The sequence below is a fragment of the Misgurnus anguillicaudatus genome, chromosome 6, assembly GCF_027580225.2.
Source record: "Misgurnus anguillicaudatus chromosome 6, ASM2758022v2, whole genome shotgun sequence".
NCBI classification, from domain to species: Eukaryota; Metazoa; Chordata; class Actinopteri; order Cypriniformes; family Cobitidae; genus Misgurnus; species Misgurnus anguillicaudatus.
In genome coordinates this window covers 7,399,498-7,422,704 of record NC_073342.2, presented here as the reverse complement: position 1 = coordinate 7,422,704, position 23,207 = coordinate 7,399,498, and the positions used below count along the sequence as shown (strand labels likewise).

The window sequence follows — 23,207 nt, the reverse complement described above, 5'->3', positions numbered from 1 at the left end:
CAGCAGAGCTGGTCTGCTTCAAATGAAGCGTATGAAAACTCCAAGCTGCTGCGCTGCAGTGCATTGCCTTTGATATATCCAGACTGGAAGATATATATAATGAAATGTATTTGCGTTGTTAACTGCTTATGGAAAGAACTTTTATAATATGGTATTAACACTTACTCTTCGTCCACACTTCGTGCGATGCTCCAGCAGCTTTGCGAAGGCTTGTCTGTAGAATCCCGGAGAGATGACCTTGAGTTCTTGAAAGGAGCTCAGGAGGTCCAGTGTGTAAAGTGTGGTGTTGTTTATTGAAGCTGGCTAATATCCACTCCTCAGAAGGTTTTTCAGGTCTGGGGTCCATTGCTGTTTGACAGACATACACTGGCTGATGCAAGTCAAAACGCACTTGAAAAAAACCTATTCATTTAACAGTTAGTTGATTTGCACATTGTGAATGGTTAAGAGACACCTCATAAGTTTCTATAATCCCAATATAGCACTCCTTATACCCAACTATTAGAATAATTAGCTAATTCACCAAATTGCTTTGCAACAGCTAACTTTTATTTTGCAGAGAACAAAAATATGAAGATGTCTGTCTTTGTTTTGGTTAATGATGATACCATATGTGTAGCAAGGTTGAAGTCCAGGGAAGAAGGAAGTGAGAACTGGTGAATGATGAACATATCTAAAATCATAAAATAAATAAATAATAACAAACAAAAATAAAGCGGCAGCCTCTCATGGATGCACAAACACACAAAGAACTCAACATAAATTACATGCAGTTTAGACTCCCACTACAGACCTTTGCTTAAGATGCCTTGCTTCGATTGTGGTGTGCTATACAATAAGTTTTGACTCTAATGCAATTGTAAGCACAATGACACAGCACAATAGTGTGAAAAATAGCAAATCTAAAGTGGAAAATTAAATTGTGAATTGTTTTTACCATTGATGGTAATTAAAATGCCTGAAAGTATTATGACATTTTTGCGTTCACAGGAGGAGTCTGGCATCTTGACGACTGGCAAAATGCAAGCTGGCAAAAAGAAAGAAAACCATTCATTTAGATTACCTGTTACTTGGTGCATACACATCTAAACATCACAATTAGGACTTTTGTGACCACATACCTTGCTGTTGAGTACAATATCCATCTCCCCATTTAATGATGCATGTGGTTGGAGGGATGGCTTTAACAAACCCATTAATTACACATTCCCTATTGTGGAGGGGCTGTTTTTTGTGACGTAATACATCACAGTCCCCACAGAACGACTCCTCAGGTAGACACTCTCTGCCCCTAGGTAGAAATAAATAATACATTATTTCAGGTGCATAACTCATCTGGGGTATGATACACTAAACCAAAGCTATTCAAGATTTAGTTGGATTCTAGGTTTGTTTTTTGTATAGGATTGCATAATGGCTCAGTGTTTAGCACTATCACCTCACAGCAAGAAAGTCCTAGATTTACTTTTCTCTTAAATGTCCTTTTTATCTGGTTATCCAAGTTTCTTACTTTCCAAAAAACCATGCACATGCATTAACCTATAAAGCAGTGCAATGGGCATTAATTCTTGGCAAGCCTACCCTAAGTAATTAAAGCTTAATAATATTGAAGACAAACCTTATAATAGCAGGCTCATTGCAATGACAACACAATGGATGACCAACAGCCTCTTTTGCAACAAAGCAGTTAAGGTGGTATGGTCTTGCTTCTTTCCAGCGCCCCGAGGCTTTCTGCTGCTGAAAAGAACATGATGATGAAGAGTTTATATGAGGCTCAGTAGTAGGACATGATGTAAAAATATCAGAGAACCTACTCATATTTTCTCTGTTAAAAATAGAAAATTAAGTTGTAAGGGACCATTTAGATTAGGACCAATTAAAAGTCAACTGATCAATATTTAGAATAAACACAACATTTCATCATTCAGTATCGAACTGGACCAAATCTTTAGTAAATTGTGTTCTTAATCCATGTACTGCACAGATGATTTTTTTTCTTAATCTACTTTAATTGTATATGTATTTTACATTTAAACTTAAATTTATTAATGTGATTTACCATATTCCTCTTGAGGATTTAGTTTTGCTGAGGGTACAGTAAGTGGACTGGATGACAGAAGGCACTCAACTAGGGGGCATGTGACTGTTAAACAGTACACAGAACAGGCTAGCATACAGGATCTTTTTCAACCTATAAACAGAACCGTTTATGAAATCAGATGCATTTCTGTTAAGCATTTGGTAAAGACATTACCAAGTACTTGGTACAATAGTATATAATAGGTGGTATTCTCTATTATGTATGTTTTGTCATATTGAAATCTTTCAAACTGTTAATACTCAAATACAATTAAAATGTTGTACCGTAATTTGGTTTTGTCCACCATTTACATTTCAATTCCTACAAAACTGAAATAATTCAGATATAACCTGAAGCTGAGGCTTGGCGTCGCCCTCGTCGCCTCTCCCTCGGCTTGCCTCGGCCAACAAAGATCCTTTTAGAGGTCTATGAAGGGTCTCTTCTAGGGCATAAACATTTCCTCTCCACAGCCTCTCTTTGTGTGTTGAAGTGAATATTTCTTGTAAGATTAATAAGGACGTGAAAAACAGGCAACAACTAAAAGGAAACACAGCATAGTATAAGTATTGAAACACTTAAATGAGCCTTTGCATAGATTCTCCAAGTATCTGAAACTCTGGGGATGAAACCTCTCTTTTCCTAAATATGTTACCTTATTTACACATTAAGGAAAATATAATGTATGAAATTTTCAGCACTCATCCATTTCCCATATTTATCATTTATTACTTTAAGTTGCCCCTAATCCATTATGTTTAAGTATAAAGTAACAGGACCTCTAACCTTGGCTTGAACTAGAATGTGGTCTTCCTCTTGGTAGTGGGGATCCTGCGTGTCAGGGGTATATTTGGTGGCCATTGCAAAGCAGACAAGACAGAAAGACAAACACACAGCTGGACAGACAGGTACAAAAAATGCTGTATAGAGAGAGAGGTTGCAAGAGATAGACAGAAAATAATAGAGATAGACAGAGAGATAGAGAGGTTGGCTCTTAAAAGTGCCTTAAGGTTGTGTTAAATCTAGGTTGCAACAGGTAATTCGATTGACAGGATCTGCAGGGAGAACACAAAATGTAAATTATGTAGTGTAGTGGGGGATTCCTATCTTACAAATATTATAAGAAAAATATTAAAACTTTAAAGGATATTAAGTGCAATAGGTATGCGCTTTTGAATATATACTGTATGTGGGGAGGCGCACAGACCTTCTTCAAAATCAGCCCTCAACAAACAACATGTTAGGCCTTAAAAATGTATAATTCAGAAAATTTGTAACAGATTTTCTTCAAAAAGAACACTTCAAAAAGTTTTTTGTTTTCCTTGAAACACACATGCATTCAGTCATAATTGACACAGTATAAACACATGTCCTACCACTTAAGAAGCACTCGTTTACACTGCTTCAAAATCACTGTCATCTAAACTCTCATATTCGACTTCTTCATGGTCCTCTGGTATCTCCTCGGGCCCATCTTCCAGCAGAGAAGCAGCATTTGGTCCTAAAGCCTGGCTGTAACATGAGCATATGACTTGAAACTTCTGCTCCACATCTGCATGCCTTTTCTTAAGAAGACATAGTAGCCCCCGATGACCCTCTTCACTTAAACTGCCTAGAAGGAAAAATTAAAAGTGAGGCATGACAATACTTCAGTTGAGTTAGTGTTGTTGAGCTCATTAACGGACTTTACTTAAAACTGCAGACCATTTAGATCCAGCCACAAGGAATGCATAATGTAATACTTGATCTCAAAGTGAGTTACAGCAAGAATGTAATATATTAGCTTCTTACCACTGCTTTTGCCAGAAGACATTTCTGAAATCATTGTCTTAATGTTTCCAGCCAGCTTTCTGAGATAGGTGCAGTGCTGTCTCATCTCCCTTATCACAATGATCTTTTCTTCCTGAAGCCGCACTTTTGACATATACACATCAAAAATCTTCTTTTTGGTGAGGATGTTGCTGGATTCTGAAGTCACACAAATAACATACCTTAAAATATAATAAAAATTTGACCTGTACATTTTAAACAGCAAGCAAAACACAAGAAGTGCATGTACATCCCACAAGCTGGTTAGTTAGGGTGCAAAAATGAAATACAAATTTAATCAGATAAAATGTGGCATATGCTTACAGTAGCATATAAAACTTATAATTAGTTCACACACTGACACACACACACTTTAGGGAAATTACTACTTACCACTGCTGTGCACTTCCCACGGCCATATTAGACTGTCTCCTCCCCCCACAGAGAGCCCACTCTCCACCTTCTCCTCAACGATCCGCTCCTCCTCATCTAGCACCTGCTCATTGTAGAGCTTAATTGTTTGAAAGAGTTTTTTCTTCTCTTCCCACAATTTTCTTCTACGCAAGAGTCGAATTTTGTTGCTGTCTATAAACATTTCAAAACACAGAAAACATGATCCAACTAGCCAAAACTCCTTCTCTATTTGTAGAGGAGTGACCTAATGACGCAAAGACATGCTTGAATTTCCCACAGAAATCCACCAGTACCACTGGAATTAAAATCATTATTACAAGCTTACCATGTTGAATCGAGCTAAGGCAAGCAGAGAGTTCTGAATACTGGCTGGTTATGTACAAACATTCATTTTGATTTTTTTTAACCCAAAAGTGTTACGGACAACAGCTTTAAGAATTAATAAATCATAATGTAAAATATGTAATGATTAATGACTTAAAAGGCATAATTGGCCTAATATCTGTAAAATTAAAAGGAAGACATTTTAAAATTAAGGACCTAAAAACACTATAATACCAAAACAATCCAATAATCTGCAAGTAATAAAAAAGAAAAGAGTTTTCAACATACCAGTCTGGTTATAAAGGCTGGCTTTTTTTTGCTGAACCCCAAGAAACATCTGTTCAATTGATTTCTGAAGGCTTTGTTGGTCATCACATCTGGTACCTACAGAATCTTAAAGCAGCAACAATAATACAAGTAAATGATTATGATGTCTTTCAAACAAAACAGGAAAACTCCCCACAAAACAGGAAAACTCCCCCTTACTTAATCCCAAAGATAGGCAAATCATGCCAAAGATTTTCAGGTATACAATTGCAGTATTAGTAAACTACTTCGAAGAATGTCCATAAAATACTGTACCGTCAGTAGCCCATTGTCTGACATCATGTACCCACTGATGCACGATGTTCTCAGGACACCCCAGTTGACTGGTCAAATCCTCCAGTTTCTGAGACTCGGCCTCAGCCTTTTTGAAAGTCTGGTGTAAAAAAAAAAAGATGTTTGCCTTTACAATCTTTAAAAGTCTGAGAAGCTTTGTATACTTAACTCAGACATAATATAATACCTTGATGTATCTGCTGGATAGTGCAAGATGAAGGCTTTCCCACTTCCGTCGGTTCCACCCAATAGCATGGACAGTTAGCATGTCATTCCTGGCTTTTAACCACAAAATTATGTCCCATTAATGCTCATGGTATTTCAGTTCATCTACACATTGACAATTTTTAATTTAGTATTTATTTTTAATAGTTTTCATTTAAGATAGATGTAATGCAATTTTATTAATGTACTGTATATTACAATATTTACAGCTGTATATTTCCAATATTATGTACTTTTTGTAATATCAGAGTACTAAGTATTAGACAGATAGAATAAAAAATAGAATAAAAAGAATAAAAGACAGTTTCCTAAAATAATATAAATGAGCAATAATTACCAGATTTTGTCATGTACTTCGTTGTGAGGGCACAACGAGACAGGTAGCTGTTTACCATTTCGACCTCCTCCCCAGCAGTTGTGCCAGCACCTTCCTGATTTTTGCCACTCCAGATTATCTATCAAATCAGCGTGGCACTTAAATTATAGCCATACACAGTGTATATTATACAACAAATTAAAAAATGGTATCATAAAGATTTTAAAAGTTATGATAGTATGATGGAGTATGCAGTACCTCACACTTGGTTGAATGAGCCTTGGCATGCATTACAGAAAGGAATGGTCCCCAGTCAGCAAATTTCCTTTGGCAAAGACCTGGCCCAAATAAACAGCTGGCCTGTGGCCCACTTAAGAAAGTGTTCCCCGGCCCATATCTGGCCCACTTCTTTTTATTCACATCAGAACCAAATCTCAATCACACTTTTACCAGCAGTGAGCCATATAATAAACAATTATGTGGGCAACATGTGGTCCTTGTATGTAATTATTGTATGGCTGACTTTAGTAAAAAACTGATGGTCTTTATGTGGCCCAAATGTGGCTGACAGACCAAAAGACAGAATTCTGCCAGATGTTAACCATATTTATACCACACCTAATTTATTTCAAATATACTTTTTAAAACAAATCAAATGGTATTACACACAAAATAAATATCATTATTATAATATTATTCTTATGTAAAAGCCATCTGTTTCCCCAATAAACCAAATAACTACAAATATGTTACAAATAATTTTTTATTATCATCATACAATGAACTTATAAATTACAGATAACATGATATACATTACAGAAAAAAAATTTGTTTTGTTTTTATTGGAACCGGACAATTAGCACAATAACCATGCTTATGACAAACATACACGACAACAAAGGAAAACAGACACACAGCCAACCGGTAAGACGATTATTCTTGTAATTGTACTTGAGTGGCCAAGGGGCGTTTCATTCGCTCCCTCCTCCCACCATCACGGTCTCCAGCCAGATGGAGCCATTTTATAATTGTTAGTTCGATCTCCTTTTGGGTAGACGCCCGTGTTTGTGGATTCTGCCTGACTGCACCTGCAGTGAAGAGGAATTTAGACACTGTTAGCTGCAATTTAACCTGGAAACAAAAGCTGCATAACTATGACAGAATCATACTTGACCTATGGCTAAACCACACCCCCAAACGCGATGAGAATCACAGTACGCTAGCTAACCCAATACACTCAGACATTCTGTTTTCACGTCCATTGAAATGCATTGCAGTTGGTTTTCATTCATTTTTGTTTTTTCTTGTCATTTTAAGTTTTAAATAGTCAAAATAGTGTGCATGGGGCACATGCAACTCCGACTCTAGGTATCCCAAGATGATGGGCGACATTGTGTATTTTTTACCCGTATTATTTACCCTTTCCCAAGCCACATCTCAACCAAAATAAGTGTTTACTCAGGATTAAGTTATGCGGTAAACCACAACATCAACTAAACGTGGATAAATTAAACAAGGATGTTTACATCTTTTACAAGCTAAGTCAACAATGTATTTGAACGTTATCTTTAACCCTTGTGCCTTGTTCCAATTCACTACCCTTTCGTGTTGTTGGCGGCCGGGGAGGGCCACTGAATTGAACGGCTGTAGAAATGTATCGGATTAATATTTTTTTTAATTTTTTTGCATAAATCTGTTAATCAACCTCAGTACTGATCAAAACTACCAAATGTATCCAAAAAATTCCTTATTTTAACCCTTTAATTGCCAATCTCATAAGTGATGCCACTGATTTAAGAATAAAAAAAAAACACAAAATCACTGACTTTCAATATAAAAAGTGATTGTGAACTGATAAGTGATTGTGGACTGGATTTTTCTCACCTTTTTCACATTCTTGGGCATGCCAAAGATTAGTAAAAACATTGATGCTGCACAAAAACTAAAAATGCATCAAAGCCAGATTTTAGTTTTTTCTCCCTCATTTATGGTTTGTGCCCATTCTTGCCCCATTGACTTCCATTATAACAATGTTTTTTGATTGCAGAGTCATGACACCTTATTATCATGCATTCTTTGTGGCCTTTCCTTTTGCTAAGAGGTAAAAATTTTTAATTTTTCCTGTTGAACATCATGTGGCACCATTAACCTTGTACATTGTACAAGCCAGAATTTAAGCTCTGTTTTTTTGCACAGGCCTACTAAAGGGTTAATGGTGCCACATGGTGATCAACAGTAAAAATTACAAATGTTACCTCTTTGCAAAAGGTAAAACCACAAAGAATCAAAAATGCATGGTAATAAGGTGTCATGGCTCTGCAATCAAAAAATGTTGTTATAATGGAAGTCAATGGGGGGAAAAATGGCCACAAACAATAAATGAAGGAGAAAAAATCTGATGCTGCACAAAAACTAAAAATGCATCAAAGCCAATGTTTTTACCAATCTTTGACATGCCCAAGACTGAATTTCACAGTGTGAAAAAGGTAAACTGGTAAAATCCAGTCCACAATTTCTTTTTATATTGAAAATGTTGTGTTGTGTGTTTTTTCCCCTCCAAATCAGCGACATCACTTATAAACTTGGCAAAGAAAGAGTTAACATATTTTCCGGATTATAAGGGTGTTTTCACATATACACTGTTTAGGTCGGCCCAAATGACGTGTCGCTCCGAGTACGGTGCGTTTGGATCAGTGTGAACACAACAGCCGCACTCGGGTGCGCACTAAACGGCCGCTCCGAGACCGCTCTAAACAGGCGGTCTCGGAGCGGCTGTTGCCGAACTCTGGGGCGACCCACCTGTGGTGTGAACACTGCCGGACCTCGGGCCGAACCAAATACAGGAAATTCTCCACATGTTTGAGCCACTGGGCTTCCGTTGTGACGTGAGCCGGTGTTATATTGTGGGTTAACAACAAACAAGCCAAAAAAATTTGAAGAAAAAAAAATCCGATACATTTTTACAGCAGTTTAATTTAGTGCCCATTTTTGGCCTTTAACAACACGTAAGGGTAGTCAATTTGCCCACGGTATATTTTTAAGTTTGTGAAAAATTTTCAAACATTTTCTTAAAATATGTGTAAATATAAGATTTGTCACCAAAAATAATTTAATTTGCTGAAACACAGAGAAAGTTGTGGCCAAATTACCACTAAAAAAATAACAAAAATGGCAAAAAATGGCCCCAACAACACATAAGGGTTAACATCTCTAACGTTACGTTAGGCTAATATTAGAAAATGTTAACGTTAGCTTCTAGCTGCGTTGTACATCATGTCACTAAGCTTCATTAACGTATCTGTAAATAACCGAGATAAAAATTTTATTTGTAATAGCATGTTGATAGCATGTTACACTATCACCTGTAAATTTTTGTGTGGAGCTGAAGCTTTTCATCGACTTTCTCAACAATAAAATTATTAATATAACCCTCCCATGCATAGTTAGCCTGGGTGCCAGCCGATCTTACCCCCGCCCACAAGATTTTGAAAACGGGATTATCGGTCTGGGGTTTCTCCGTTGAGGAGCTACTATGCTTGGACAAATGCTGGTCGTCGTCGAACCAATCAAATTGTCAGGGCGGGCTTTATACGATGATGGACAGATAATCAACAGTAACGTAATGAACCACGTCACCAAAGAGCGCGTGTGTTGAATGGCTGCCGCTGTAGAGTTCAGCTGTGTGGATTCTGACATTGAGTCTGTTCTAAAAGATATCGACAGAGCATTGATTTTAAAAGAGGAACAGAGAAACGCGAGCAGGGCATTTGTTGATGTTTTTGCCGTCCTTCCTATTCGGCAAAAGTTGGTTGCAACTGAAATGGATAACGTTATCACGGCGATGCGACTCAGCGTGCACGACGAGATGGATATAATTAGCGGTCGTTGCCAGCTTCTTTTCGGAAGCCCGGAATCGTGGTTGCTGAATAAGTGGAGAGACATGCTAGGCTCCAATATTTTCAAGCCAACGTAATGGGTATCGTCGTGGATGAAGTTCACCTAACGTACAAATGGTAAGAGATAGTCTTACTCTATGACTTAGTAAATACTTCATGTTGTGATATAAACGAAATGTTGTTAACATAGTAGGTGTTGATGTACATTCGCTAACTCAGTATAATCACAATGTTAGTGTCATTGTAGCGAAATAACTAGCAGTTTGGTCAGGCTGCAAAGACGTAATTTCAACATACGTCACACACTCCGTTGCTCTGATTGGTCGTAGGTCTATCCAATTGAGTGCAGAGGCATTTTTCGGTTGAGACACGCCTCATAATTATAGCTCAATGGAGCTGTATCAGACTCAAATTCTGACTAGAATTGAGTATGACAACGTCAGGCTAATGCATAGTTAATTTCATTTTGGTGATTTCGAGATGATATATAGTACCCCAATAGAATCTGGACCTTCTGTTGATAGACCCGCCCCACACATACGCAACCCGGCATTTGATTTGATTGGCTATAAGTGTGTTTTGGTAGTCGGCCTGTCTCCTTTTCCAACGCGTTTTTCAAACATCGTGGACGCCTTTAATACAATATTAATTAAATTTAACAAACTGAAGGAGATATAATGATATATTGTCACAATCCTCTTTGTTCTATTTTTTCAGTCAAAATTATATCGAATTATAAAGGCGAATTATGAAATGGTGCGTGAAGTGCTCCTGTATACAAATAAAAATGTATTCTCACCAATGACAACTTCTTTCAGGACCAGGCGCTGGAAACAGACCTTGCCATTTACTCCTCTCAAATTCATGCCACGTGCCACAGTGGTTGAGAAAGTGGCTTTTAACACTCTCCATACGGTGTCTCTTACATCAACACCACCAATCAGACCCAGGTAGTTAATCTAAGAGGGAAAAAACATTGTGCATTGGTGTATATTATGTATTCCTACATCGAGTGCATTTTCCTCCCCCCCACACACAAAAATGCTGTTTTTTAAGTCATATAACAATGGCATACACCCAAGTGTTCAGACCAGTCTACATGTGTAATATTGAAATTTAAGTCATAAATTTAGCCCACCCACAATTCAAATCTAGGCCTGGTTGCTCCCAAACCTCAAAAATGGTGAATAACACCCGAGTTGGTACAAATTACAGTAAAATAATTTCTGTTTTGCATTGAAGTGGGGCTTGATTGGAATTCAATATATCACAAATGATAACTACCCCTCATCCCCTCAGTAATCAGGACAAAAGGGGTCAAAAGTGGACAAAAGAAACAAATTTAAATTAAGTGTAAAAGTGATGTGTTTCTCTCGTCCACTTGTGATCCGTTCGACGAAAACACATCTTAATACCAAGTGTAAACAGCCCCTTAAAGGATAATTCCGGTATTTAACACTTTGAGTCTCATTTCTGGTTTGTGCCCTCGGAGTAGCGAAATAAATATTTAATTTTTCAAAAATCCTTACATCTAAATTGGTTTATGAAATGTGGATTCTGGATGACCCGTTTGATTTTGAAAGTGGTTGTCGCCATCAAGTGTTTGGGAGTGTGCTACGCTTCAAATATAGAGTGGAAGTATATATGTGGTTGTGAGGTATCTGAAAAAAATAAATCCACTATAGCAAATAACACAGATTGAAATTATACATTGCGCTGATATATATGTTTTTAATCATCAATGAACACCACGAACCACTCGGTGAGTAGCACAGTTTTAAAAATAAACGTAAGGTGTTGTTTTAATGACATGTTTGTGCATGGCCCTTTACCTCCATTCTGAAGCATTCAAGAGACGCTTCTAAACAAGTCAAAAAGTCAAGACATGACCCAGTGTCAAAATTTCAGTGCCAATCACTGTAGTTCAGGGGTGGGCAATTCCTGGTCCTGAGGGCCACAGCCCTGCAGAGTTTAGCTCCAACCCTAATCAAACACAGCTGAAAAATCTAATTGAAGTCTTCAGGACTGTTTGGAAATGACATTCAGGTGTGTTCGATTAAGGTTGAAGCTACACTCTGCAGGACTGTGGCCCTCGATGACCACCCCTGCTGTAGTTCATCCAAAACAAAACAAAAATGAGACTCAACGTGTTAAATACCGGAATTATCCTTTAAGGGGCTGATCACACCAAAAGCGTTTATGGCAGTTGCAGGCACCTTTTATGAATGATATTCTATGGGCAGGGAGCGTTTGCCAGCCGCAGCACATGCTTTTGAAGGAGTGCTGAGAGCGGAGAAGCGCCCGATATCATTCGCGTCTTTCCATTGTCCAATCTAATGAGGGGAGAGGCGGGCCTTACGTTGTGGTGAGGCAAGTTTACAGTTGCTTTGAAGAACAAGACTCCACTCGCTTACTGTCTCCTGCGTGTTTGTGCACCTCTCACCCTCAAACAAGGTCAGAGCAAGCACCCTCTTTTTAAAGTTTCTGCTAATATGACAGTTAACAGCAAACGAGCGCTCACTCTTTAATATTTGATTGACAAGACAGCTGACTCGCACGTTGCCTAGCAATATAAAAAGCCGGGCCGCACTGCTCTATTTTAAAAAAGCAGTGCGTCGCGCCTTGCGTTTCCAACCATCTAAAGCACTTTTGGTGTGATTAGGGGGTCTGAATGAAGGGGGTCGCACACCGGACATGCAGCTCAGAAATTATGCTGCCATTTTGGCCAAGTCTCTCTTGGCTATGTTTACATGCACAAAATTGTCAATCCGACTGTATGTAATACGATTGAAGATTATGATGACTTGAATTGAGAGTTTACATGTGCCCAAAACATTGCAATCTGATTAAAATGTTTGTTTACATGTACATTCTATACCAGGGGTGGGGAACCCTGGTCCTGGAGGGCCATTGTCCTGCAGAGTTTTGTTCCAACCCTAATTAAACACACCTGAAAGTCTTCACGATCACTTGGAAATAAAATTCAGGTGTGTTTGATTAGGGTTGGAACTAAATCTGCAGGACAGTGGCCCTCCAGGACCCAGGGTTCCCCACTCCTGTTCTATACAATCCGAACCAAACGTCTGCACAAGCGCATTGCCAGATTCGCGTATCAAAACCATCCGAATGGACGTTCACAACTATCCCAAAAGCATCCCAATGACTACTCGCAGCCCAAATACCAATAACTAATTAACTAAATTCTTTTCTCTTTAACCAGCAGAAAAACAACTGGTGGAAACAGTTTAAACGGTAGCCCAAATCTAAATTCAAAAAGCAGAGGACTTGGCAACGCTACGGTGCGGACAGCATCTCTCGTTGAGTTCACGCTTTATCTATGAATAAAAGTCAAAACGGAGTTGAATAAAGTTGTATTAGAAGTTTTCAGATATAGGTAATGAAAACACACTTTTCAAAAGGCACAACACTATTTTATTACTTTAAGTAGCCTAATGTTTTAAAAAAAATACATAAAGGTTGCAAAATTTAGTGCAGCGCGTGACCCCATTAACGTTACCTTAATAATGCACGTGATGCTATTGCCTTGCTATTGCGTGTTTCTGTGATGAGAATGTGATAAGAGGTAAATATAACACGTGAACTTGGAGAACAATTCTTCTGCGCATGTGCACAAGGTATTTTTGCATCAGATTTAGAAAATACTACGATTCACGCGTTTACATGCATACTTTTATCCTAATGTTCGGAATACAGATCAGACTACACCACCCCCTTCAATACGATCCAAATTTGCATCAGATCGTCCTCAATCGTATTGATTAAGGCATTGGTTCTCAAACTTTTTCCGCGTGCGGCCCCCCTTGTGTACGGTGCATTCCTTCGCGACCCCCCCAAAGAAAATGTATGACAAAAAAACTGTTCTAAAATGTAACATTTTAATTAAACAAAACATTAAGTTATACAAAGTAGTGCTGTTGGTTAGTTGCCCTATTTATTTTAGGTTTAATTACACAGAATTCATGATAAATTAATGTATTTGTAAAATGTCATAAAACTGGGCCCCCCCCTGGCACCATCTCGTGGCCCCCAGTTTGAGAACCACTGGATTAAGGTGTTTACATGAAGGCTTTTCAATACAATTGAGCCATCAATACAATTACCAACAGATTATTTGGTTGCATGGAAACGTACCTAGTGAGATCATCTGGTTAAATAAAGGTTTAAAAAAACATTAACGAGTAACATTGGCTGATATTTTGCATTTTGCGGTCTGAGTTGTTTTAGACGCTATCTGAGTTGTCCTAGACGCGACGCGGCGCTGAGCTGCACGTCCGTTGTGCGACCCCCTATAGTATGTTGTCCCTTAACTAACACTGATTGTGTTGTTTTTAACACATCCATTCTACGAGTGTGTGTCCATCATTTGTTACAAACCATTCCAATAAAATTCTTTCAGATCACTTTGCATTGTCAGTCTATGTATACATGTTTTAATTGACATCATTGACGCCTCAGAATTCCACAGTGATAAGGTTTTACATCGTTTTGTCTTATACTCAACTGACGACTTTACATCTCGAATGTAGTCGCTCTGCGGATCCTCAACATGCATGTGTATGATGAACAACGCAAACAAGGTGGATGATATTAAAGTAGCGCGAGAGCAATACGAAAGCAGACTCCTTATGATTTCCTGAATCACTCTCGTGGTACTTTGAAATCACCCGTCTGTCGGTTTTTGCGACACTGCATTAAGTCAAACAAACCTAACGTCAGGAATACACACTCTAAAAAAACAAACGGTGCTATATAGAACCAAAAGTGTTGCTTTGGATCGTAATCATAGAAGAACCGTTTTTAGTGCCATATAGCACCGGTGAAGCACCAGTGAAGCACCTGTGTAGAACCATATAGGGGCCATATAGAACCACTATAGCACCAAATTTGGTTCTACATAGCACTATATGGTTCTACACAGGTGCTTCACTGGTGCTTCACCGGTGCTATATGGCACTAAAAACGGTTCTTCTATGATTACGAGCAAAGAACCACTTTTGGTGCTATATAGCACCGTTTGTTTTTAGAGTGCATGTTACAATCACAAAAATAAAGCTCATTGAATTTATGTGATTTAAAGTCATCCCACTGAGGTCAGAAACTACAGAAATCCATATTTACACAGAAAATTTACATCCGTAATTAAAAGTGGTATACTACACCAGTGTTTCCCACTCCTGGTCCTTGTGTACCCCCTCCCAGAATATTTTAGATGTCTTCTTATTTAAAGGACAAGTTCTGCATTTTACACTTAAAGCCCTGTTTTCAGATTGTTTATGATGAAATAGAACGGTTTTGACTGAAATTTGGACATATGATGCTGGCCCGAGAACTTTCGGGTGTTTGTTGTTTCACCTCCCACCTTTACAATGGGTTTAATGGTGCACTGGAACAATCCTTCCTAAAATGCATTAAACTTTTGTTTACAAAGACGTGAAACTCACCGGGGTGTGCATTACATTTTTTACAAAGACGTGAAACTCATCGAGTGGTCGGGGGTGTTCACTGGTGTGCTCACACGGAAGTCGCTGCAGAAGATGCGTTCCAACAGGTGTTTAACCCTTCATTGTAAACTTGTGGACCTATTTTTCCAAACGCCTCACACCCGTACATTCTTCCGCTTAGAGCTTGAATAATAGACACTCCAGCCCAGTTGGTGGCGATAATCCGCCTTTGCCAATTGCAAGAATACAAACAAAGTTCCCGGCGCGGACTAATACCGTACCTCACAGCACATCTAATACAAGTCAATGGAGTTGGATAAAAACTAGAATAAAACCTGTTGGACTGCGTCTATTGCATCAATTTCTGTGTGAGCATATCAGTGAACACCCCTGACCACTCGATGAGTTTCACGTCTTTGTAAAAAATGTAATGCATTAGTCAAAGTCAAAACCGTTCCGTTTCATCATAAACAATCGGAAAACAGGGCTTTAAGTGTAAAATACCAATCTTGTCCTTTAAAACACCTGATCTAACTCATCAGCTTGTTAGGGAGACATGCTAACCATTCTGGAAAGAGGCTGATTAGATTAATCAGGTGTTTTAAAAAAGATAACATCTTATGCTGCGTTTACACCAACCGCGGTAGAGGCGTGAAGCGCAAGTGATTTCAATGTTAAGTCAATGTGAAGACGCGCGTCTGGAGGTCTGGCGGCGTGGAAGACGCATTTCCGCCTCATTTGCTCTTTTGCTTTAATTATGAAGTTATAGCATCCATACAAATTTTATATAAAATAAAGAATTCTTACCAATTCTGATTTAATATTGGTGTTTGTCTTCAGCTCTGCCTCTAGGCACTGGAGAGACTCTGTATCTTTTACTGGAAGATGATTTTTGAACGTGGCCCCATCATGGACATCAGAATTTGGGCGATTTGTTGAATGCAGAATTCTAAGAATTGTGTTTTGTTGGTCAATAACCATTTCTTGTTTGGTCAAAATCTCCTTTAGCATAACTGCAAGAAATTAACATTAGTTGACAGAAATCATTAAAGTCAGTGTGTAGAACTGGAATATGATATACTCTCCAGAACAGTATAGATATAATAAATATCTTTTTGATTGTCATAGGTCGAAAAAAAATTATTCTTAGCAACCACTGATATTGCACATTAATCAACCCAGTGCGTACACTACGCTAATACTCTCTCCTGAATACAGAGGAGTCTAAGATGGCGGCATTACCGGAAGCTAGTTATTTTCGTTTATACAGTTTTAAATATGGATATTTCTACAACACCACCGCGTGGATTACCATCAGAAGGCCTTTGTTTATCATCCTGGAGCCGTTAGGATTTCTATGGGGAAGGAAAAAAACATTTTTTTTTTTTGACTTGAAGGACGTGGACCCCGTAACTTAACATTTGATTAACTGAAACATCTAAGGGGCGGTTTCCCGGACAGGGATTAGCTTAATCCAGGACTAGGCCTTAGTTTAATTAGGAAATATAACTAGTTTTAACAAATATGCCGTATTAAAAACATTACCTGTGTGCATTTTGAGGCAAAATAAAGGGCCCTGATGTATTTTAAGATATGTCAGTGCAAGTTGTTTTCAGTTTGGACAGCTCTTAAAAATGTTTTAGTCTAGGACTAGTCTAATCCCTGTCCGGGAAACCGCCCCTAAGACATTTTCTAAAATAACTGAAAATGTGTTGCATCTCGGACGGCTTGAGGTGAGTAAATCTTTGGTTTAATATAATTTTTGGTCGAACTATCCCTTTAACGCTAATAATGTAGTAAATAGCGTTCAATATCCAGCAAAAACCGACTGCTTTGCTTCACACGACGTCCATATGTCACCAGGACACATGAGATTACTTTTGTATTGGATTTATCTGCTTTTTGCGCTTTCAAAGTGGCGGATTGGTTGACTTCCATTGATTATATGAATCACAGATGGGGTTTCTGCAAAATAACTTCTGTATTGCTCTACTACTGAAGAAAAAAGGTAAGTAAATAAATAGCCACGTTTTATTTTGGATGAACTATCCCTTTAATTATTCACTTAACATTATATTAATCGTCCACTTTAAAGGTTTTATACTTTTGCAGAGCAAAACCCTATATATAACTCACTTACTGGGCTACACGCGGTACTCTCTGCGCAATGTAATACGCTCTGTGGCGTCGCTGAAGGCAATATCGCATTAACTTGTGGAGCAATTCGCAGTTTGCAATCATTTTCATGCACTATAACAGAGAGCACCGGATGACGTGACAGACAACTAGTTGTCCAGTGCGATTCCATTCACACAGTACAGCTTCTCTGTAAATGCGGTCGTGAAATCCGAAAATGTATGGGTGTGAGGTCGGTTATTGAATGCGGTTGTCAAGTTAAATAACCGAACTGCGTGTAAACGCAACCGTCTGGGCTCAAATAAACGCAGCCAAATAAAAGCAGTTAACGTTACAAGAAAACTCCGCTCCGTGTGCCTAACAACATGTTTGCTAAATTCACCATAGTGTTTACAGCTTTCTTTCCAGTTGTACAGAGTAAATCTTGGTCAATTCATTTTCAGATTTGATTCAAATTAAGGCACTGTCGAACACAAACGTTTTCACAGCAGACTAACGTTAGCTAAGAGATTTTGCTCGTACGTTTAAGTAAATTTTTGCGAGCACCCTTTTTAGTAAAACAAATACGTAAACCCTAACAACTGACATACTGTCACATAACGTTAAATATTTCTGAAAAGTTTTATTTCGAAACAATCCGAAAATGTTAAAACCACTTACCTGAAGTACGAGTAGTGTAAAATGGCGCCTTACGGTCAAATGGTCTGCGCGCTGCCATTGCGTCACTGATCCACCAATGAGAAAACAGATGTGGCCTAGGCGTGGACTGCCAGATACACGCCTCACCTGAGTGCCGCGGATTTTTTATTTGAATTATCTAAATTAGTTTTTTGCTTTTCATTTCTAGGAATGAATTTAGACTTCAAAGATTATACAAATTGTGTTCATCTGTGAGGACAAAACAAACTTTTTGTAAACACATTATATTGAGCTGGTGAGAACCCATTTACGGGGTTGGCTTACAAAAATGCCAAGTGCAACCCAAATGTCAACCAGAACCCGTTGTTTTCTACGGTGTGCCATATCTAAAACAGATGTGGTTCTCATGTATTTTTTGTTATGTGGGCCATATACCTCAAAATGACATGTGAACCAAAAGAACATTCCCGCCATTTCTGAAGCTATGGCAAAACAGATATGGTTACAATTTGGCCCATATATGTTCAGCCATGCCATATCTCGACCAAATGTGACAGCTGAAATCCACATGTGGCCCACATATGCTTGCTATCTGGGTCTCATCTGAAGTAAAGGTCTGAGTTCCATCATGGACACTGCCAACTTCTCAAGGTAAGGCCAATATTTGCAAGCAATATCTGTACAATAGAACTGCCCATTTGTGGCTGCTTGAAGCTCCTTCTGCAGGTACAGCGGATACGCAAATATTTCCCCCCTGTACATATTAAGAGCCTTGAGTAGCACTCCGTGTCTGCAAACAACCACCTCAAGGCCCTCTTCATCCAGTTTGCTTGCTCTTCTGGCCGTTTCACGTGCAGCAGACCACTGACTGGCTCCGCAGATCCCTTTGCCGGCAGACTGCAGGACAAAATAATTCTGGTTAAAACTGAAAGTTGATATATTTCTAACTAGGTACTTCATCCATCAGGATGAGTCAGGTTACATAACACCAACTGGTATCTTTGTAATGACTGGTGACAATAAAGGTTTGCTTTTAAACTACTACTAAAGAGGAGCTTCAGAAAATACATCTTTTACTTTCTCTACTCTAGCTACACAAACTAGTTGAAAGGCAGGGTGACAAACTGCAGTGTCACTATCTCTTACAAAGATTTGCTATTGACCGTGCTACTAAACTAGACACTTTGGATCCCACACATACCAATATCCAATTTCAAACGACAACACAAGATTGCTTGAAAGAGTGCACCATGCTCAAAGCCTTTGTAACAAACTAAGATACTAGTGTGTATTATATAAGCTTACACCAACTAAGGATACATTATTTAATAAAGTCATACATCATACATTTTAAATTTTGGAATTAAATCAATCATGCAAAAAACTACACATTTTACTAACACTTTTGATTTTACTCCCGATCTCATCAACAAAATGGTGTACATCAGTGTCCTTAGCAATGAAGGTGCCATCAAAATAGGGTTCCTCTGACCTTAATAGAATAAGAAAAAAACATTATGTTCAGTGTCAGACATTATATATTCTGTTAATTTTACACATTAAGTAAAACAACTACACGTTTAAAACAACTAACCCTTTTGACTGCCGAAATCGGTACACTTTTCTGTTGCCATCTGCACAAAGAGCGAGCATGTTGGGTGTACATGCTGGGCAGGTGAAGTGCTCTACACTGGCCATTCTTTCGGACTGGTACTGGCAGAATGTGTATTCCATGAAGCTTCTTTGGAATACGTCTCCATGTATTTTCCCAGACTGTACATTCAATTAGTAAAGAGTAAAATTAAATAGCTAAACTAATATTCTCCCATCTCTACTTAAGGCAACTTTGATCCACACTGATCTTACCCTTCCAAAGAGACAGGTCCTCCTCTCCAACATCCGCAGAAAGCCTTGTCTCGATAGACCTGGCGCTACAGTTTTCATTTCTTCAAATGAATTGAAGACATCTACTGAAAACAGCGTGTCAGCATTTACAGATGCTGGCCAATAACCACTTTTTATAAGGTCACTCATGTCAGGTGTCCAATGTGCCAAACATAATCTGCACAGCAAGTTTGGCAAGTGCAAATCATACCGACCTAAATGTAAAAAAGTAGAACATTGTAACACACAAAGGGACAAGAATAAATTAAAAAATAAAACCAGTTCATACCATTTATGCAAACCAAAATGATTGCTTTGCCAGCTGATTCTGTGAGGTTCGATGGGTCGCAAGTGCATAATTGGACAGGTCTCACTGTAGGCAATAAACATACTGAAAAGAGAAGTAAAATAATTAGTGAAAAAGCATTAAAAATATGTTCAATTAAAATAATAAAAGTTAAAAAAAACTAATCACTTTACCAAAAAGGTTCAAAACACTACCTTGATTGACCAGTGTATATTTGCCATCTTCTTTTACACAGCACACTGTTGGCTCAATGGGCTTGTAAATTCCCTCAATGCAGGACTCCCTGTTGTGGAGGGTGAGTTTTTTGTGAACATGTATGTCACAGTCCATACATAGCCACTCCTCTGGCATGCAGTCTCTGCAGCGAATGACGGCAGGAGATGTGCAGTGGCTGCAGTTTATTTCCGGAACCACATTGCAGGACAACAAGCTGTTGATGTTCTGTGACCTTGCTTTCCGCCACTCTTCTTGGGCTACAGATTGGCGTAACCCCCATGATGTGGATGTTGTAGGACACTTATTGGTGCCTTGAACATCTGCTGAGGTCAGAATGTCCTGCAGTTTTTGCATCTCACTGTCTGAAAGACACATGATTATAAAAATAATCATTCCCTTCAAGCTTATTGCTAACTTGCTTTATTAAAGTAAGGTCAGGTGCCAATCTTACCAAATAAGTGTTGAGAACAGTTTGATTGGGTAACTGTGGAAACCTCCTCAGATGACTCAAAAGGAGTAGCGTCCTGACTGCCAACCACGGAAACAACTGAAAAGAAGGGAAACAAATAAAAATGTTCATGTCTTACAAGCATATAATGTTCGTATAGAGACTTAAGGCTATATTAGGCTAATTGACATGTCTGACAATCCCATTAATCTCTTAAAGTTTTTTTCCCTCATAATCTGGACATAATCTTGAACTGTAAGCAGCATGAACCTAATACTGATTGCTTCACCTGCACTTAATATCTTTGGAATTGATAAGCATTACAGTGACTGATGGCACAGTTTAACATACAGTATTTAAAGGAAAATTATTAAAAAGCGGAAACATAAATCCTTTTAAGTTTTAACAAAGAAAATAAATAAAGGAAAAAGACCACCAAACTGTCGTGCACAGCTATGTTTCAAAAGTGACACAAAACCATATATATGTTACCTAACAAATAGCAAGCTGAATTCTGATACAAGGGTCACAGTTATACTTAGTAAAGAAGGATTGGGTGGTGGGTAATCACAAATAATCTTGGAAGACATGGACTACCTGTAGCTGAAGCACGTTTTCTTGTCTCTCCACTTCTGCTTCTTTTTAGCAGTGGACGTCCTTCAACATCTCTCTCCACCCATCGTACATTGAATGTACTGCCTTTAGCAGATGTTGCTTTGCTCTTTGCTTTCTTTGCCTAGCAGGACAGAAAGTGGGCATTGTGTGATAACACTGAAATACAGCCAACTCAGTTCATTCAAATTGTGTGCTCTAATTCCCACTCTTTAGTATTATTAATAATACTGCAAGATCACTGTTTAAAAATATATACTCACTTTGTTTTCAGCAATAAGCATGTCTGCAATAAAAAGAGCATCATCTGCTCTCCCTCTGTCTTGCTGAGCAGCCATTTCACAGATACTATACTTTTTTAAATACTACTATACTAATACTATACTAAACAGATACTATATTAAACAGATACTATGCTATACTAAACAGATACTATACTAAACAGATACTATACTATACTAAACAGATACTATACTATACTATACTATACTAAACAGATACTATACTATACAGATACTATACTACACTATACAGATACTACAGAGAGAGTAAGGTGAAAGAAAAATAAAGATTAGAGTAACAATACGTGAAGACAGTAAGCTTTAGAAGAAAAATGTAGATAAAGAGAGAGATATAGAGATGGAGAGAGAAAAAGAGAAAGTGTGTGTAAAAGAGAGGCAGTAAGAAGTGTGGCTCTTAAAAGAACCGTTGGTTTTATTTTAAAGATAATATAGGTGGAGGTAACAGGGAAGGATGGTGGGTAAGGACAGGAGCTGTTGGACAAAGGAAAACAAAATCGTAGTTAATTCTCTTGCAGCAAGGCTTCCTGGATTTGTCATATTATACATGCAGGCCTGTAACAAAATAAAGATGATAAAAAGTGCTCTGTGATTGGTTGGGTTCGCATTGTATGTTTAGACGAGCAGGGAAAATGTATTTCCTAAACAATTATTCGCTAAATAGTTTATTTATCTTTTCATTTAGAAGCTTATATTATGCACGGAGGTTATACTAAACAGATAAGGTTACATTACTGGTTTAAAAAACACCTTGGGATCTATTTTATTTTAGAACAAAAACCTCAATCGGCCACTCCCTTACAAAAATTAACCGTGGTGTTATTGTGGTAAAAGTGTAGTAACCATGTTTTTTTGGTGTATTGATAACTATCAGCAAAACCATGGTTTTACTACACTAACCATGGTTAAACTATGGTTTTTGAAAACCATAGTTGTCAAAACCATGGTTATTTTGTGGTTACCATGGTTTTACTACAGTAACCATGGTTTTTTGGTGCTAACTGTAGTAAAACCATGGTTAATTTTCGTAAGGGCTGCGTCTTTCTGTGAATTATTAATTAGACAATTAATATCAATTTCGATTTTGACCACAATAACGTTAACAGCACCATAAACGAAAGAACAAATACAACATTCATTATGCAGTCACTGCGGCTTTCTTTGAATAATTATTTAGCCAATTAATATCAATTTCGATTTTGACCACAATAACGTTAACAGCACAATATATTAAAAAGCAGTCCACACAGACACACACACACACACACACACACACACACACACACACACACACACACACACACACACACACACACACACACACACAAATATAACGTTAAAGCAACGTTAGAATTTCTTAAATGACAGCGCTATAATAAAACATATAACGCTAGCTACCGACCTGAACGACGCGGGAATGTAGGGTAATGCACTATATCGCTTCTCTTTCGTCTGTGAAGAGTTATTGGCATTGAGGAAATGATCGCCCCCTATTGATACTTAACCTTCATTCATGCGTGTCATTTTCACGCCTTGAGGAGGC

At 38.2% G+C, this 23,207-nt stretch overlaps 2 protein-coding genes and 1 long non-coding RNA gene across 3 annotated transcripts; all 3 read right to left on the bottom strand.

The window, feature by feature from the left end:
- Positions 1 to 955: 955 nt before the first annotated feature.
- Positions 956 to 2,822, bottom strand: LOC141364258 (uncharacterized). The gene is made up of 5 exons (XR_012369936.1): positions 2,431 to 2,822; positions 2,060 to 2,191; positions 1,619 to 1,737; positions 1,122 to 1,291; positions 956 to 1,027 (listed from the first exon to the last, which is right to left on the bottom strand). It is a non-coding gene; the product is annotated as an uncharacterized lncRNA (long non-coding RNA).
- An 84-nt stretch (positions 2,823 to 2,906) lies between these two features.
- On the bottom strand, positions 2,907 to 6,065 carry LOC141364257 (uncharacterized). Its single transcript, XM_073868432.1, has 8 exons — positions 6,024 to 6,065; positions 5,787 to 5,904; positions 5,412 to 5,503; positions 5,207 to 5,324; positions 4,913 to 5,017; positions 3,869 to 4,045; positions 3,454 to 3,689; positions 2,907 to 3,132 (listed from the first exon to the last, which is right to left on the bottom strand). The coding sequence occupies exons 1-7, from the start codon at positions 6,054 to 6,056 to the stop codon at positions 3,472 to 3,474; spliced, it is 861 nt and encodes a 286-aa protein (XP_073724533.1). The 5' UTR covers positions 6,057 to 6,065; the 3' UTR covers positions 2,907 to 3,132; positions 3,454 to 3,471.
- A 12,421-nt stretch (positions 6,066 to 18,486) lies between these two features.
- LOC141364425 (uncharacterized) lies at positions 18,487 to 21,703 on the bottom strand. Its single transcript, XM_073869110.1, has 9 exons — positions 21,629 to 21,703; positions 21,351 to 21,489; positions 20,757 to 20,852; positions 20,284 to 20,667; positions 20,072 to 20,173; positions 19,765 to 19,997; positions 19,493 to 19,671; positions 19,300 to 19,390; positions 18,487 to 18,795 (listed from the first exon to the last, which is right to left on the bottom strand). The coding sequence occupies exons 1-9, from the start codon at positions 21,701 to 21,703 to the stop codon at positions 18,487 to 18,489; spliced, it is 1,608 nt and encodes a 535-aa protein (XP_073725211.1).
- Between the last annotated feature and the right edge of the window lie 1,504 nt (positions 21,704 to 23,207).